The sequence below is a fragment of the Ovis canadensis genome, chromosome 1 (assembly GCF_042477335.2).
Source record: "Ovis canadensis isolate MfBH-ARS-UI-01 breed Bighorn chromosome 1, ARS-UI_OviCan_v2, whole genome shotgun sequence".
Classification (NCBI taxonomy): domain Eukaryota; kingdom Metazoa; phylum Chordata; class Mammalia; order Artiodactyla; family Bovidae; genus Ovis; species Ovis canadensis.
Window position 1 is genome coordinate 233,320,723 of NC_091245.1, and position 18,347 is coordinate 233,339,069.

Below are 18,347 nucleotides of genomic sequence, written 5' to 3' on the forward strand. Positions count from 1 at the left end.
ATGTAGATAACAGAAAAGAAACTGAGAAGGGCATCTTGGCATCAATTTATTCCTTGTTAAGTAATAAATAAATCTAGAGTAGGTAAAGAAATAGTTGCTATTTAAGATTAATAAATTTAAGATGCCTGGAAAATGAATGTTTTCAGAACTGTAGATTTCCCAACTTGAGTGCTATGTCAGTTCCATAGAGTTTCAAATATCTGGCAAATCACCCAGAAAAGTGGAAAACAAACACTTTCCTATCTCCTGTTGCTGAAGTCTTTATTTACTTAGTGTGGTTAATTTTAGAGATCCCTGGATTACACTAAACTCCTCTTGCTGTCTATGTTTTCTCTGGTTCTTCCTTCTACCATGTTCTTAGGAGACAATCTTCCTTCAGCTGTGACAACCACCCCTGTCTCAGTCAAAAGTTTCCTCCTCCTTCGAAACACTTCCCAGAGCCCACCTTCTCTGTGATAGCTCTGCGTTCCCAAAACATGATTTGGTGATCAACTCTTTCTGTTCAAGACTGGTAGGTACAGATTAAACTGGCAGAGAAGGTGGGCAACGGGAGGAAATGGGAAGTTACAGAGATTTCCTGAAGGAAATATTCTACCATCCTCCACTTTAGAAAGTGAGAATTACCTTGAAGGCTAAATGCATAGGTTTTAGTATTCCACACAGTAGATAAAATGAAAACAATGAATACAATGAGATGACACTTCTATTATTCTGCTGAGAAATGGCAAAATTAAATCATGCTGTAGTCTAAATGTGCACAGCCATCCCCACAATTCCTGTGTTGAAGACTAATCCTAAAGTGATGGTATTAAAAGGTGGAGTTTGGGGGATGTGATTAGGTCTTAAGGGTGGAGCCCTCATGTATGGGATTAGGGCCCTTATTAAAGAGTTTTCAGGGAGCTCCTTTGTCCCCTTCCTCTATGGAACCAAAAACCAAATCTACGAACACTATGGTCTTAGACTTAGCAGTCTTCAAAACTGTGAGAAGCCCAAATAGACTAAGATAAAAATGGACTATGAGTCCATTCAAGATCTCAACACAGCCTTATCTAAAAATCCTGAAAAGGCTGTTCTGCTTTATTTCCACTGTTTACATAAAGGTGAGCTCACAAGTGAGTAGAAAGCACTTTGGAAAGTAATTTTTTCCTCCAAGCTAGTACATGTCAGACCTTCTCTTTCAAGCACACCCTGGCCAACCTTACCTTCAAACCCCACCCTATTAGCTGCAGTTTGTTTGCATATTTTGATTTACTTATTTATTTATGCCCTGCTTACTTCCAGCAAGCAGTTCAGGAGGTTCACAATGAAAACATGGTTGCTATGAGACCAGAAATAATTAACCCAAGGCAAAATGCAGGAACAGAAAAGGGGAGCATTGGTGGGATAGGGGGCACACATGTAGCAGAAAACCTTAATCTATTTTAGCTAAGGAAATTGCCAATCTCAGGCAAGGTCACATTTGCAAACTGCATTTTGCATTTTCCATTTTATTCTCCTCTGTACATAATGAGGTAATACTTATCCAAGTACTTCTGTCTAACGTATTTTGGGAGTTATATGTCAGCTACCATGAATAAAACATCCTGGCTTTTTTTGTTTGTTTGTTTTAATAAGTAGGTGCAAAGAAAGATAGGCAGCTTGATTTTAATTGTATAATAAGTAAATTATGTAATGTAATGAGTAAAGTATGGAAAGTTCAATTGTAGCTGATGTATAGTTCAGCTGAGTTAAATCATACCATATTGTGTTCCTTTTCTAATGACCACAAAGCACTTTTTCTGTTTTTCCTGGCAAAAAGTTCAAACACAATTTCTTTTTCTTTCTCCCTATTTCTTTCCTTCCTTTTTGGGCCCATAATAAGCAACTTTCTTCAAAATTGGTTCCGTGATTAGGCCAGAAGATCTGTGGTTACTTTTTCTATCATTCTGTGATTATACCACGTTTGCTAAATAGATATTGTGTAGTTTAAGATGGGCTGCTTCTTTGAGTTCTGCAAAAATGTTTCAATGCTAAAATCCCCAATGCTCTTTCAAAAAGTTTGCTTAATTGAAGCAAAAGAAATAGTGGAACCATTGTTGGGGATAATCAATGAGAGGTAATTTACATGAGGGGACCATGGTGTGGTGGGAGAAGAAATTCTGGCTCTGTATAATTCATTCTGAGTCGCTTGAGCCCACACAAAAGATTTACCTTTAAAAGGCTAAGTTCCCAAGCCCCCAGTTTTTAACGAGTAAATCCGACCTCTAAATCTTTTATCAACCCACAAAACAACACTATGCTTGAAGCTCAAATTAGATAGATTTCTACAAGCTTTAAAATCTATAAGTATTTGGGGGTCAATGCAAAGAAAAGATGCTGAAAAATAAACTCTCAGCACAAACGAAGAGAGATTTGCGTTTTCAGACATAAGTGGCCACACCAAATGCTGCTTAGGGGAAAATACACTTAAATTAGAAACACTTACTGACAGGAGGCCATGTTCAGTTTTCTACCAGTTAAAAAAATCAATCATAGTAAAAACAGAATTTATTTGGTTGCATTATTGTCTCAAATAGCAAGGCATAAAAATAAGCTACATTTACATTCTATGATTTCTACTTTAAATCCTAAGTCAACTTCATTCAAACACCTCTTCGAGGAAGACATAGTAAGTTCCACATTTAAATATTAAATAAAAGCCACAATTGCTTTATAAGTGCAAAAATTATACCTTGTGTTTTTTGTTTGTATTTTTCTTTTAACAAGGGCATGGTTTACTTTAGCATTCTGTGCCAAGTGCATGGACTTGAACTGAGTCCAGCTGATCTCTAATTTTTGCCACGTTAGAAAATTTGAGGTTCATTCAAAACAAAGGATACATCTGTTTTCATCAGCTGTTTCTTGAATTTTATTACTGGGACTTATTTTTTTTTAATTGTTTTACCTAGACAGTATTGTTTTACTAGGCATGATTTATTACTCTATGTGTGCCCATGGAAACTGTGTTCCTAAAATCATAGAAACTGAATCAAAAATAATAAGGAAAGGATAGGAACTTATTCCCTTTACATTGGATTAAATGATTATTTAGAATATATGAATCTGTTTAAATTATAATAGAGCTTTGTTTATCAATGGGAAGAAAAATATGTTCAATTAACTCCAAGTTTATATACAGAAACTTGAGGCATGACCAGAGGATAAAAGAAAGAATTGAAGACTATGACGTTTCAGAATGCTATTTTAAAAATCAGCTCAAAATTGGAGGATTATCTGCCTAAGAGAGACATCAGCAGTGTTTTTATTTATTCTCTACTTTGTTCCACAAAAAGGGATTTCAAGCAGCTTGCTTTCTTAATGTTCTGTATTTAAAATGGTTGAATCTTAGCTTTTGAATATGAGAAACTGACAGTACTTGATGCCTACTTACTTTGCAAACATTTTACATGTATTTTTGTGCTAGTATTTTCAGGCTAGAAGAGTGTATCCTTGTCTGGGCAGCATTTTAAGAAATAATCTTATTTATTTATGTTTTGACTGTGCTGGGTCTTCATAGCTGTACAGGCTTTCCTCCAGTTGCTACGAGTGGGGGCTACTATATAGTTGGGGTGCTTGGGCTTCTCATCGCGGTAGCTTCTCGTTGCAGAGCATGGGCTCTAGGGTGCTTGAGCTTAAGAGGTTGTGCCTCCTGGAGCTCTAGAGCGCAGGCTCAGTAGTTGTGGTGCAGGGGCTTAGTGGCCCTGAGTATGTGGGATCTTCCTAGATCTGGGATGCAATCCATGTCTCCTGAATTGGCAGGTGGATTCTTTACCATTGAGCCACCAGGAAAGCCCTCATGTAACATTTTTAAAAGGAGAAATAGTCTATCTTGGTAAAATGTTGAACAAATTTCATCTCTAGGTAAACTTTTTCCCAGGTTACCAAAACAGTGGCTTATATTTGCTTACTGAGCTGGTATTGAGGTTTTGGACACTTTTAGAACTTCCAAACCTTTATTAAATCACAAAATAAGTTATCTGGAAAAATTAAGAGGATATATGGCTTTTGAGACAGCTTGTTTTAGTTTTGGTGATAATTTAGATACATCTGCATTTACATTTAAGATTTTCAACGCTGAAACAATAATAGCTAACAATTATTTAGCACTTTTCTGTGCCAGGCATTGTTGTGAATGCTTTGTTTTTAACTCACTGAATCCTCACAACCTCTCTATGATGTGGGTACATTAATCTGTTTCATAAACTGAGCCATGCAGAGTTAAGTGACTTGCTCAAGTCATGACTGGCTGGTGGTAGTGCCAGGATTCGAACACAGGAAAGAGCTTCTGATCCCCTCTATGACCACCACACCAGCCCTGTGCCTGCTCTGTTGGGAGGGCTTTCCATGGACTGCCACCTTTTCTGTTCTCCCAGGGTGGGACTTCCTCTGGAAATACGTATCCCAAGAAATCTCTCATGTGTGTCAACAGTTTAAACAGCCTGGCTCTTTGTTAGTCCTACTAGTGTCTTACCAATTCTGCTTTCCAAGCAGTAAAGGACGCCTCTAGAAAGCCAAACACTTAACTGCTCCTTATTTCAAGGGGAAATTTTGAGGCAGTGGAACAGTTGGGGCTGCTGCTAGAAAGTCTCAGAAAGAGCTATAAATCTTCAGGTGGGTGTGATTCAGGGAGGCCCTGAGCAGGGGCTGGCGTGGAGAAGCTTCACACATTGCACAGATAGACCCGCTGACTCCAGCAGAAACAGGTCTGTAATGACCTGGACTCCGTCATCTGGAATTTCTAAAAAGAGGGACTATAAACTCATCTGTCAATAGATGCTATGGACATTTAAGATTTTAAATGTCTTTAAATTTTTACTTTGAACGTTAATATCCCAAACTTTGAACAGACCACAGAATAGGAGAGCTTAAAAGCCTTCTAGTAAAATAGGACCAGGATTCATGTACCCCCAGTAAGTAAAATTTTTATGTTCCAAGGTAGACTGCCACTGATTAAAAATGACTTTTAAAACCTGATATTGGTTTCTCTGCAAAGGAAGTATTCAGAGAGGAAGAAGGAAGCACAAGAGAGGGGCACATTGGTACCTTCAATGGTATTGCCAATGTTCTGTTTCATTACTTAAATGTGTTTATATTTGTTCTTTCATATATAGCATGTATTCCATAATGTCAAAAAGCTATTAATATTAAACATTTACTATGTGCTAATAGTATGCCTAGCACACTAGGCCTCTACAGAATGGCTTATTTTTAAATTCATTGGTATTTCCAGTATTATCACATTAAAATTAAAAGTTTTACTTAAAATTTTCACTTACATTTACTTACTGAAAATTTTACTTACACACATTAAAAATACTACTTATAATAATGATTGATTGCTGCCATTAAAAAAAAATCATTTGCTCTATGCCAGGTCCTTCTTAGGTATTATTTCATTATTCCTCCTACCAAAGTCTTGAAGAATTTGTGTCAGCTAAGATGAGTTTGATAATCCAGATCAAACTAAAGCCAGTTTCAATTATAAGAATATTTATTATCTCATTTAAGAAGTCCACGAGACTTGATGGGTCCAGGATTCCTCCAAAAGTTCCACAAGGTCATCAGGAACCCTTGATGATAAGGCTGTTTCTCTCCATCTCCTTGGGATAGTAACATAACCCTGTAATCACGTCCCCTTTTGCTTGCAAGATGGCTGCCACAGATCTGGGCAGCATATGTTGTAGACCCAGCAACATCTGGTTAAAGAAAAGGCATGTGTCCCTCCATGTGTCTATTCTTATTTGGGAAGAAAACCTTTTCCATCAATCTGCATCCCAGAAAATTTCACCTCAAGTCCAAATGCCCAGGATAAAGTCATATACCCGCCCCCTAGTTACAAAGGAGGAGGATGTATTTAGTGCCACGTTTTTCTCATCTTTGTTCTCTTTGATGGTGATTTCATGTCTAAAATGTCCCAAGTTTGGTGCTGAAGTGCTCTCTGGTGTTCCCAAGTATGAGATGGCTGTGAGGCACCTCATGGATAAAATTATGTAGGTTGCATTTGTCCATGAATTACAGCACTCTTGGCTGGGCTCAATTTTAATGAATTAATGATCTGTATCACTTAAGACATCTTTAAATAGAAACACACATAAAACAAGGTTAGGTATTGATCAGTTGATGAAAATATGTGGCTGGAGGCTTTTGAGAAGCTACTGCTGTATTTCCTTTAGAAACAGTGCTTCCATGGTTGCTAATCCAGTATCTGACGTGACTTTGTAGAACACAGCTACTATGAATAGTAATAGTTGACTCGGTGCACAAACACACACATTCACACAACACACACACACACACACACACACACACATATATATACACACACCCAGACAGTGATATAGCATCACATTCACCAGCAGCATAAGGCTGTCTAGCAGAGTTCTCTGAACTGAAATAATTTCACACCTTCTCACTCCAGAATGGGGTACCCAAATGTCCCAATTTGCCCTTGATAGAAGAGTTCCCCAGGATGAGGGACCTTCGGCGTTGAAACAAGGAAAATCCCAGGAAACAAGGAAAATCCCAGGAAACAAGGAAAATCAGAAAGAGTTGACTCCCCTGCTCCAGAGTTTCTTGAAGCCAAGGAATTGAGGTGGAGGGGGAGTGTCGATCCTAACCCTTCAACTCCTGCTCTGAAGCTAGCAGCTGCACCATCTTTAGGAAGGAGACTCATGGAATGAATGCACACCCAAGCAGCTAAACACTGCTGTCCCCACTCAGGCTTCTGAGGGTTCACAAGCAAAAGGTGGATTTTCCCTGGCAAAGCTTCACTGAGAAAGCATTAACAGTATGCTCATTTGATTTACATTCCTAATGCACCTTGCAAGTGTCTCTTTGGTATGTGGAAATGTCTAAGAGATGAATTATGAAGAAAAACAATATATGGCACAATAAAAAAAGCAATAACAGATGCCCAGGAATTAAAATATTTTCATTCAGGCAGCAAAATATATTATTTTCTTTAACTCACTTGTAAATTGATAAAGGATAGAAAAATGTGGATCTCAGGACCAAATCCATATGTCCTATATCAGCAAATTCTCAAATTTCCACAGATTTGGGACTATATCGACTAGTGATTCTCAACCCTGGTATTATATTAGAATTATCTTGGAGGTTTTAAAACTTCCTATGCCTGGACGCCACCCATTACAATGAAATTAAATAGAGTGGGGGAGAGGAATTATTGGGCATTTAAATTGTTCTAACAGCTTCCCAGGTGATTCTAATAACATATAGCCAGGGTTGAGACTCTCTTACAGGGAGGGTGATATTGAGAAAGGGTCTTGGAAAGTTTCAGCAGAGAATGCTATAATCAGTTGGTGATGCCTGCTGTGGATGGGAGAGGGAGAAAGGTGGTAGCTCACAAGGCTGCACTAAGCCATCTTTTTCAGCCTAGCCAAAGTGGGAATATTCAAGCTCTGAAGTCAGGCAGATCTTGTGTAATCTGGATCAGATGATTGGCACTCTTACCAGTATCTTCATCCTGTGACCATTTTGCAACGTTGTCATGAGGGTTAGGTGGGGAAGAATATGCCAAGTACCTGGCAAATAGTGGATGCTTAATAGAGGGGAGCTATCATCATCATAACCAGGCTCCCATGTTTTCATTTTTGACCACATTCTGATTTACATTCTGTTCCCTGGTGGCTCAAATGGTAAAGCGTCTGTCTACAATGCGGGAGACCTGGGTTCGATCCCTGGGTCAGGAAGATCCCCTGGGGAAGGAAATGGCAATCCACTCCAGTACTATTGCCTGGAAAATCCCATGGACAGAGGAGCCTGGTAGGCTACAGAGGCTACAGTCCATGGGGTCACAAAGAGTCAGACACGACTGAGTGACTTCACTTTCACTCCTAACAAAAGGGCTTCCCATGTGGCTCAGTGTAAAGAATCTGCCTGCCAATCCAGGAGATGCAAGGTTGAACCCTGGGTCCAGAAGATCCCCTGGAGGAGGAAATGGCAACCCACTCCAGTATTCTTGCCTGGAGAATCTCATGGACAGAGGAGCCTGGCGGGCTGCAGTCCACAGGGTTGTTAAGAGTCAGACACGACTGAGTGTCTGAGCACATATGCACACAGCCTAACAAAGAGTAACAGAAGAGTGCTTATGAGATAGCAGCAACAGTGTTTTACAGACAAAATGAATAACACAGAAATGAATGGTATGGCCGAAGCAATTTTGCAAGCATATAATCTAGTTCAGGGGTCAGCAAATCACTGCCTGTGAGCCAGATCCAGCCACACCTATTCATTTACTTATTGTCTATAGCTGTTTTCCCATAACCGATACCACATGGCCCATAAAGCCAAAAATATTTGCTCTCTGGTTCTTTACAGAAAGTTTGCTGACCCTTGATTCTAGTTCATCAATTCTCAGTCCAGTCCAAGGACCTCTGAAACCCCTTCAGGGGATCTGAGAGGTCAATGCTATTTTCACACTAATACTCACATATCACTGACCTTTTCACTGGGTTGACATTTGTACTGAAAGGACAAAAGCAATGTTGGGTAAAGCTGCCAGTGCCTTAGCACAAATCAAGACCAAGTGTACTCTTCATTGTTTTCTTTACCACTACATGTTTGTAGGGAATAAACCAAAAAACAAAAAGCCAGTTTCACTTAACTCAGGTTGGCACTATTGGTATTTTGAGCCAGATAACTGTTGGTTTCGAGGGGGCTGTCCTGTGCACTGTGGGTTGTTCAGCAGCATCTCCAGCCTTTGCCCAGTAGACACTACCAACTCATCCCCTCCCACCCCTCACTGTATCAGTCAAAAACCTCTCCAGACATTTTTTGAAATTTCTTTTATTTAACCAAATAGATGGTAAATACCAATAGATACAACTCAGATAAACAAAAATCTTTGGTGTCTTCTGTAATTTTTTAAACAGTAAAAAGTTCCCAAGACCAAAAAGTTTAAGACTTGCTGTTCCATTCTGTATTTATAGGGTATTTATGATATTTATACTGCTAAATCAATATAAAGTGAAAAGGATCATATGTATAAGACATAGGAAAAAGAAGTGGGGAGTTTGGGGTTTGGGATGGGAGGGGTGGAGGCATAGCCAGTGAAAACACAGCTTTAGAGATCCAGGGGGGCAGTGTGACCTGTACTGACTAGTCCTCCATCTGTGCCTCAGTTTCCCTCTTATACAATGGAAGCGATTGCAGTACTTACTTCACAGTGTTGTTGGGAGGATTATGTGAATAAATACCTAAAAAGCATATAGAATAGGTTTGGTGCTTAGATTAAGTGCTCTCTGTGGGTCAGCTATTATTGTTTTAATATTAAATCATCAGTTTATGTCAGAAGGGATGAGGTCAGGCCTGCCATTAAAGCACACAGGTGCTGTTGACCCTGTCCCCATGGCAGGATGACTGAAAGCAGAAAAATGCAGTCACTGGCCCCCAGAGACGAAATATCGTGGTGCCAAGAAAGAAATCAGAATCCCCTAGCCCACTTCTTACCCTAACCTCACACTTTCTAATCCAAAGTCACATCTGTTACCCCTGTGAGGTACGTGGACGTGCTCCAAGGTTTCAGAACAAACGACGGGAGGTTGGCGTGGTTTCATGTGTGAGTTCCAGAGCAGTTATAACTTTTCTTCTTCCCGCGCTGTGATTAATTTTCCCTTCAGCTCAGTTTGGCTGCCAGAAAGTCATCCAGCATTGTGTTGATTTCGGCCATCCTCACCTTTAGGAAGACATGTGCTTTCAAAAAAGTTCTCTTAATGAAACCATAAGGACACCTCTTAGATAAGCAAGTGAAATGTTTGTAGACTGACTTTTAAAAAGTTGCTGAAGAAGAACCTGAAGCTGAAGCAGAGGACGTTACCTGAAATTTGAAATTGCACTCTGTTGTAAACTGTCCCATCTCCTGTGTCCCAGTTCTTATCTCTCCTGACCTCCCTGGGGTCAATCAAGATATGTTTTACTGTAATTGTTTTCTGTGGCTATTGAGAATGTTGCGTTTAGATCCTAAAACCTGTTGAAGTCACACGTCATATTCTCTGTGAAATCTGACCTGACTCTACTGTTTGACATTAACTCCCCTCCCTCGGTCTCCCCGTTCTGTTCTTTTTTCCTTTGAGGCACATTTCTGCATCCAACACACACTGTATTTTACACATATATTTTGTTTATTATCTGCCTCATTATTATGGCAAAGTTTTTACTGTTTTTTCTTCAGTGCTGTATTCCTAGTTTCTAAAACAGTGTCTGGTACATGGTATGGACCCCGACATCCAGCTTTTGCCTTTAAATGAGGAAGGGAAAACATCCCTGTGATGAATCGCACACCGTGAATTCACATACAGAACCCTTGCATGAATGAAAGCATCTATATTGAAAAAAATATTAGACTCAAAAAGAGTACTTAAGTTTTCCTTCTGTTCCCTAGCAATTTCATGAGCCAAAGCATAAAATAGGCTATCAGGAACTTGTCCCAATGGTGTTTATTTTTCATTCATCTAATATTGCTATCCTTCAGTGAATATCTCTTCAGTTAGCTATCCAGCTCACAGAAGTGTGTCTTAGTCCCACAGAGCACTGTGCCCTAGGGCTTCCCTGGTGGCTGAAATAGTAAAGAATCTGCCTGCAGGACTTCCTGGTGGTCCAGTGAATAAGGCTGTGCACTCCCAATGCAGGGGGCCTGGGTTTGATCCCTGATCAGGGTACTGGATCACACATGCTGCAACTAAGACCCAGAGCAGCAAAATAAATAAATATTAAAAAAAAAAAAAAAAAGAATCTGCCTTCAGTGCAGGAGAACTGGGTTCAATCCCTGGGTTGGGAAGATCCTCTGGAGAAGGGAATGGCAACCCACTCCAGTATTCTTGCGTGTGAAATCCATAGACAGAGCAGCCTGGTGAGCCACAGTCTGTGGGATTGCAAAGACATGACTGATCAACTAACAGAGGTTCTTAACAAATAGTTATTAAGGAGTTGATTGGCAAGTACCTCCTTCCCCAAGAGATGTATTCCAGTGCAATTATACATGGAATCTTTGAAAACCAAGTTAAGTACTAAAAATTAGGGATATTCACTACTGAAATCTGTTCTGTACTAAGTATTTCTTGTAAAGCACAGAATGCCTTTGCAAACAGTTACTTTATTTGTAAAGTCATATCTTGGCATTGAGAGCTTCCCCGGTGGCTCAGACATAAAGAATCTGCCTGCAATGCAGGAGACCGGGGTTCAATCCCTGGATCAGGAAGATCCCCTGGAGAAGGGAATGTCTATCCACTCCAGTGTTCTTGACTGGAGAATTCCATGGACAGAGGAGCCTGGTTGGCTACAGTCCATGGGGTCGCAAAGAGTCAAACACGACTGAGTGACTAACACACACACACACACACATGTCTTGGAATACAAGGTTTACTTAAATCAGTGAACTGAGACATACACAGAGTGTAGATGCTACAGGCTCAGTTCTGTGCCAGGTTGATTGATGTATGAGAAGTGGCACCTTTAGAATTGAGTGGTACATTTAACCATTAGGAAATTATACATGGAAGGGCGGATTGCAGGCCCCTTAATGGCAGAGACTGCTTTTCATTCACCTTTGCCACCTAGTGTCTGTGCATGCTCAGTCGCTTCAATCGTGTCTGGCTCTTTGTGACCCCAGGGACTGTAGCCGACCAGGCTCCTCTGTCGATGGGATTCTCCAGGCAAGAATTCTGGAGTGGGTTGCCATGCCCTCCTCCAGGCAATCTTCCTGACCCAGGAACTGAACCCGCGTCTCTTAGGTCTCCTGCATTGGCAGGCGGGTTCTTTACCACTCGAGTGACCTAGGGTATTGCTGCTGCTGCTGCTGCTAAGTCACTTCAGTCGTGTCCGACTCTGTGTGACCCCATAGACGGCAGCCCACCAGGCTCCCCTGTTCCTGAGATTCTCCAGGCAAGAATACTGGAGTGGGCTGCCATTTCCTTTTCCAATGCATGCATGCATGCAAAGTCGCTTCAGTCATGTCCTAGGGTAATGGTAAGAATTAAACCTGTGCCTGTTAACAGAGCACAAGGCTTGGACAGACTCAAGTCTAGCACAGGCATATTATAGACTTACAGTACTGATCTGGTGATGCAAAAAAAATCATGAGCAAACAAAAATATCAAATGAAACCAAGTATTAAAGTGAAAGTGAAAGTCACTCAGTCGTGTCCGACTCTTTGCAACCTCGTGTACTATACAGTCCATGGCATTCTCTAGGCCAGATTACTGGAGTGGGTAGCCTTTCCCTTCTCCAGAGGATCTCCCAACCCAGGGATTGAACCCAGGTCTCCCGCATTGCAGGCAGATTCTTTACCAACTGAGCTATCAGGGAAGCCCATCAAGATTTTTAAAAAAGAATTTGTAATACAATGATTGAAAATTGAGACAGAAGAGGTCACTGTGTATGGCTTCGTGAAGGAGACAGGAGTCATGTCTTGAAAGAAATGAAGGCTCAAAATGCTGTAACAAAGGAGACAGGGAAATTCCTAGCTGGAAGAGTTAATTTAGACCTGTACACCTACCACTTAAAAGGATTTTGAGCATCAGTCTCTGACATATATTTGTTTATAATTATATATATATATTCTATTATACTACCATTATAAAAATATTTTGAAATACATAAGAGATGGGATGGGGAGAGAGATGGGGAGGGAGATGGGAAGGAGGTTCAAGAGGGAGGGGACATATTTATACCTATGGCTGATTCATGTTGCTGTTTGACAGAAAACAGCAAAATTCTATAAAGCAATTACCCTTCAATTAAAGAATAAATTAATTTTTTAAAGTAAAAAAAGATTTTAAAAGAGCAGTTAAAGATGAAATAAGCATATTTTAAATTATCAATGGTATATTATTTATGTTGGGCACGAATCTACATTTCAAATAACCTTCTAGATAATTTTGAATTTTTATGGCTCTCTTCCAGTCATGTTGGATTAAAACTTGTCAGCCCATAATATGCCTGATGAGTTCTCCTAGGTATAGGAGGCCTGTCAGCTAAGCCATTTTCTTATTCATTCATACCTAAGTTATTCATATTGTCTTTCATCATCAGTTTCTTTGAAGGAATCTATTTAAGTCAATTGTGAGAGTTAACTTGATTAAAGTTAACTAATAGAATCTATTCTTTCAACCAGGCACATAAGTCTGTAACATGCTGCCAGATGCTTAAAGTGAATAGATAAGTGAAGATATCCTGTGGAGAAGAGGTAAACCAGTATGGTGCCTGCCGTCATCCGACAGGTGGATGGCTGGAGGGTGCCGCTGATCAGGCCTCCTGTGTCCCTGTGGGGTTAGTGAGTCACTGGCATGGAACCTTGGCCCCAGGAAGAACTATAGTCTGGAAGGGTGGATATGTGAGGTCGGATCATTAGCGGTGGTTGACAGATTTGGACATGGCAAGATAGGCTCATGAGACTACATATTCTTAAGAAGGGAGTAACAGGAAAATTTTTAAAAATTGTCCTGGGAATCAGGAAAAAAATTAAAACCTCAAAGAAGCCAATTCAGAGGCATCATGAATGAAACATTGTTAACTTCAGCTAGCTCTGTGAGTATACTCCCCATAGAGCTGTCATCTGCAGACGCGAGACTCTGACTTTCTTTTAAAATACAGGCCTTAGTTCTTCATCATTCTCCACTCCCTCCTACCCCCTGCCAGCTTTATTAAGGTATGATTAACAAGTAAAATTATAAGTATTTAAAGTATACAGCAGGATGATTTGATATACATATATGTATATCAAAGGATTCCTCCCATCAATTTAACTAACACATCCATTATCCCATATATTTTAGCAAATTTCAGTTCCATGATACCATGTTAGCACTGTGGTCACCATGTTATGCATTAGCCTCTCAAACCCGTATTCATCTTATAACTGAAAGTTTGTACCCCTTACCAACTTTTACTCATTTCCCCCACCCACTAGCCATTGGCAACCACTTTTCTGGTCTCTGTTTCTATGAGTTTGACTTTTTTTTTTTTTAAAGATTCTATATATAAGAGATATCAGTAAGTAACTGTGTTTTCTCTGTCTGACTTGTTTCACTTGGCATAATGCCCTCCAGATTCATCTATGTTGTCACAGATGGTGGGATTTCCTTCTTTTTTTGTGGCTGGATAGTTTTTCATTCCATGCATGTGTGCCGGATTGTCTTTACCCATTCATCTGTCAGTGGACACTTAGGTTGCTTCTGTGCCTTGGCTGTTGCAAGTGATGCTGCTGCAAACATGGCTGTGCTGGTATCTCTTTGAGACAATGATTTTGTTTCCTTTGAATAGATTCCCAGAAATAGGATTAATGGATCATAAGGTAGTTCTGTTTTTGGAGGAACAGCCATATTGTTTTCGTTAGTGGCCGCACCCGTTTTCATCCCCACCAGCGATTGTATGCATTCTCCATTGTTCTTGCAGGAGAGAGCCAGGAGCTGCCTGCCATTCCTGGTGAGTCAGCTGGGCAGCATGGAGCACTCGTTTCATCATATTCTCCTGCTGGAGATTAAGAGCATCACAGACACCTTCTCCTCCATCCTGGGCCCACAGAGCAGAGACATCTTCCGCACGAGCAACAGCTTCACTGCCATTTCCAAGCTCCTTACCCGACAACTGGAAACCACCAAGGCCAGAAATGACAGGTGAGCAGGAATTCCTGGGGACCTCAGGATCTGCTGCGAACCCATGAAGGCATAGCACCAAAGGCTATGCTTTTTTTTGTAGGCATCAAAGTTTCCAAAGAAAGCCAAACACACTATCTCAACATAGAGTAATTTCTGAATAAATTATGACATTTGCCAGAATTTTTCTAAATCTGTAAAAACCAGAATTAACCAAAACAATTTTTTCAAGTGCAGAAAATACAGTAAAGAAATGAGAATGTAGTACAAATAATAATGTTTATCAGTTCAGTCAGTTCAGTTCAGTTGCTCAGTCGTGTCCGACTCTTTGCAACCCCATGAATTGCAGCACGCCAGGCCTCCCTGTCCATCACCAACTCCCGGAGTTCACTCAGATTCACATTCATCGAGTCAGTGATGCCATCCAGCCAGCTCATCCTCTGTCGTCCCCTTCTCCTCCTGCCCCCAATCCCTCCCAGCATCAAAGTCTTTTCCAATAGAATTTGTTTATTTATTTAACAAACATTTAAATCATTACTTACTCTATGCCAGGAATTCTGCCAATGGCTAGACATATATATAGAGAAAACATATTCCTTTATCCAAAGAGCTCATTGTCCAGAGAGTAGGTAGATAATAAGTGGATAATTATAGAATAGTGGGAAGATGAAGCCAATTATGATTGTGTCAGGGAGTTTGGGGAACACAGATTGGGGTATCTACTTCTGCATGGAATGGAGAGGAAGCTGAAATCAGGAAATGCTTCCCAGAAGAGGTGACATTTGGAACCAAGTCTTGAAAGATGACCAGATTACACCAGGCTGGCTTTGGGGCAGTATGTGGAAGAGCACAGCACTTTCTGGAAACAGAAGTCATTCTGTCTGGCTAGCATCAATACTAGGTAATACCGATGAAGTAATATGCAAGGACCAGATGGTGCAGGATATGACAGACCTTCTTAAGGAGTTTAAATTTTATCCTGGAGGCTGTGAGGAGTCCTGGTAGGATTTTCACGTATTAGGATATGATCAGAATCCATATTTCAGGAAGCTTGTTCTGGCCCCAGTGCAGAGAACATCTCAGGCAGAGGCAGACTGGAGTCAGGTCAAATGAAGAAAGAACAGATAAGTGTCCACAGGTATTGGCAATTTAAAAATTACTGATGATTGTAGTGAGTGATCTGCCAGTGGTATGGATGGGCATAAAATAGGATGCCTGGAGTTGAAGGGAGAGAATGGATATGATAAATCTGGTCCTTTCAAGAAGTCTAGACCATGCAAGATTGAGGGAGGTGTTTTATTATATTTGTCACATTTTGAATAGAGAGACACTTGGAAAAGTTTTATGACCATAGAAGTTACACAATACTTTTGAATTCCTCATCTCATTTGATCCTCATGATCACTCTGCAAGTTGAGAAGGGCAATTATCATTATTCCTATTTTATAGAGGAAGAAACAAAGGCTCAGAGACTGGTTAAATCTCTTCCCAAAGTTACATAGTAACTAAATGATAAAAGATGGACTAAAATTTCAGATCCTATGCATTGGAAGGTTTTCAGTTCCGGAGAAGGGGCAGGACACATTTAAGACTAGCATGAGATTTTGTGAGTTTGGGGGGTTAACAAATGATGCATATCATTTTCAGTCTGAAATAGCATTCCAGAAACACAGAAGCCAACCTCACAAAATAATGACAATTTAGTCACAAGGATCCACTTTATGTCCAGCATGGCACAGAGCCTGAAGGTCCCAAGAGACACAGGACAAGACATAAGACATGAAACACCATTCCTCAAAGGGTGCACCATCAGTGCATGTGAGGCGTTCGTGGAAGCGGGTATAGCAGGCTGTGGCGCAAGAGAGACATACAGCCAGGGAAATGAAGAATGTTTCACAAAGAAGATGAAATTTAAATTCATTCCATATTTGTTGAGTAGCTCCCATGAGCCAGGCATCTGCGTAGGTACCAGATCATGTTGCACAGGATGAATGAAAGTTCCCAAATAAGGGTTGAAAGGGCACTCCAGATACAAAGGACACTCCTCATGTGCAAAGATAAAAGGGTTTAAGAGTGTGTGACCCAGACTGAGGAAAAGCGATTGGTTCAATGTGACTGGAGTGAATATACCAGTGAAGCGCAGAAAAAGTTAGGTCAGAGGCACAGTCACAGAGAAGCAAGGAGTTTGTTCTGTAAGCAACATGGTGACCTGGGAAGATTTTTACCCAGAGAATGAACTCTGCTTCTAACAGTAATTAGTAGATAGAGGGCATTCAGTATTTCTTCACTAAAGGACTAGATGGGTGAGGAAGTGGCTGACATGGTGGAGCCCTGAATGGATTTGGCTGGCAAAAGAGAGGGTGACCAGGATGCTATTGCTGGAGCCTTAGCAGTCAGCTCCCTCCATGGTGAGACAGCTTGGAACTAGAAAGAATCAATTACTGGTGAGAGGTGGGCTGAGGAGAAGAGGAGAAGAGTGAATGAGAACCCAGAGATGTCTAGCTTGAGTGACCACATGCACATGGAAAAGCATGCTGATAACCAAGAAAAGATGGTGCAGGAGGGGAGCCCATACGAAGCACCTCTTTGCCCATTCCACACAGAGAATATTTGCTGGCCAAGATGGTCATCTCAACAGTAGCTGTTCATTCAAGGAAGACAGGTAGCAAGTGCCCTTTTCTCTCAATGCCATACTTTTGATTTAGCATATTAAAATCTATTGTTGCCTGGTTCAACATCTGGCATAGATGCCTATAATACCAGGATGTCTAATTTTGGTGTTATTGACATTTGGTTAAGTCTTGGTTGTGGAGCTATCCCGTGTACTCTAGAAATACTTCCCACTTCCCCGGCCTCTATGCACCAGATGCTAGTGGCAACCCTCCCCCTCAGTTGTACTAACCAAGAATGTCTCCAGACATTGCTAAATGTTCCCTTAGAGACAGAAATCACCCCCAGTTGAAAACCACTGCTATCTATATATTCCATTTTAAAAACAGCATTTACACCTAGCAACAGCCTACACATGGCAACATCCAAGAAACCCAAAGCCAGCGTCACGAAGGGATGCTTTGTCATCTGTGTGCAAGCAGAGTCACTGTTAGCTAATTTTCATGGTGCAGTTTCAGAATTCAGTTTAGAGCTTCTACAGCTGGGGTTTGGGGGAGCCACTTTATATTCTCTGCACAGCTAGCCTGCTCGTTTCTTCCAATGGTGACTGGCGTGTGCATCAGATGTAAAAGCTCAGACGTGTATTCTGGCCAACAGTCTGTCCATTCTTTCTTGCCTCTACACATGCAAAGTTACAAGGGGCCAATTGACTCTCTGTGAGATTATATGTGTGAAAAGGGTTTGTATAAAGGAAAAACTTGTTATACAGGGTGTTACATTAAGGCATTCCAACAGGAAAAATGGTTCTTAATAAAGTAGGCCCAATCCAATTAGCAATAGATAACTTCCTCATGAAAAGAAGAATTTAAGAGATATGCAGATAGGAGAAAAAAAGGGGGTCTCCCTGTCCAAATATGGGTCTGCATTAGAAAAATTCATTTCTCCTCCCTTTATTATTTTTCTATGGAAAAAAAGAGAAAAAAATGTTAAGAGATAAAAGGTCACCATGCTCTTCAAATATTGCCACCACCATCACCAGCTCAGCCTCTCCCTCAATTCAGAATACTTCATCCATTTCAACCCTCTCCATCAGTCTCCTAATCGATT

General features: G+C 40.6%; 1 protein-coding gene across 15 annotated transcripts in view; it reads left to right on the forward strand.

Annotated features, from left to right (window-relative positions):
- The window catches only part of VEPH1 (ventricular zone expressed PH domain containing 1), a 384,254-nt gene that overhangs the window by 124,371 nt on the left and 241,536 nt on the right, over nt 1–18,347 (forward strand). For all 15 annotated transcript variants that reach the window (XM_069561395.1, XM_069561331.1, XM_069561307.1 and 12 more), the window contains one exon: nt 14,431–14,651. In XM_069561395.1, coding sequence (XP_069417496.1) covers nt 14,431–14,651 — 221 coding nt within the window. The remainder of the gene's footprint in view (nt 1–14,430; nt 14,652–18,347) is intronic.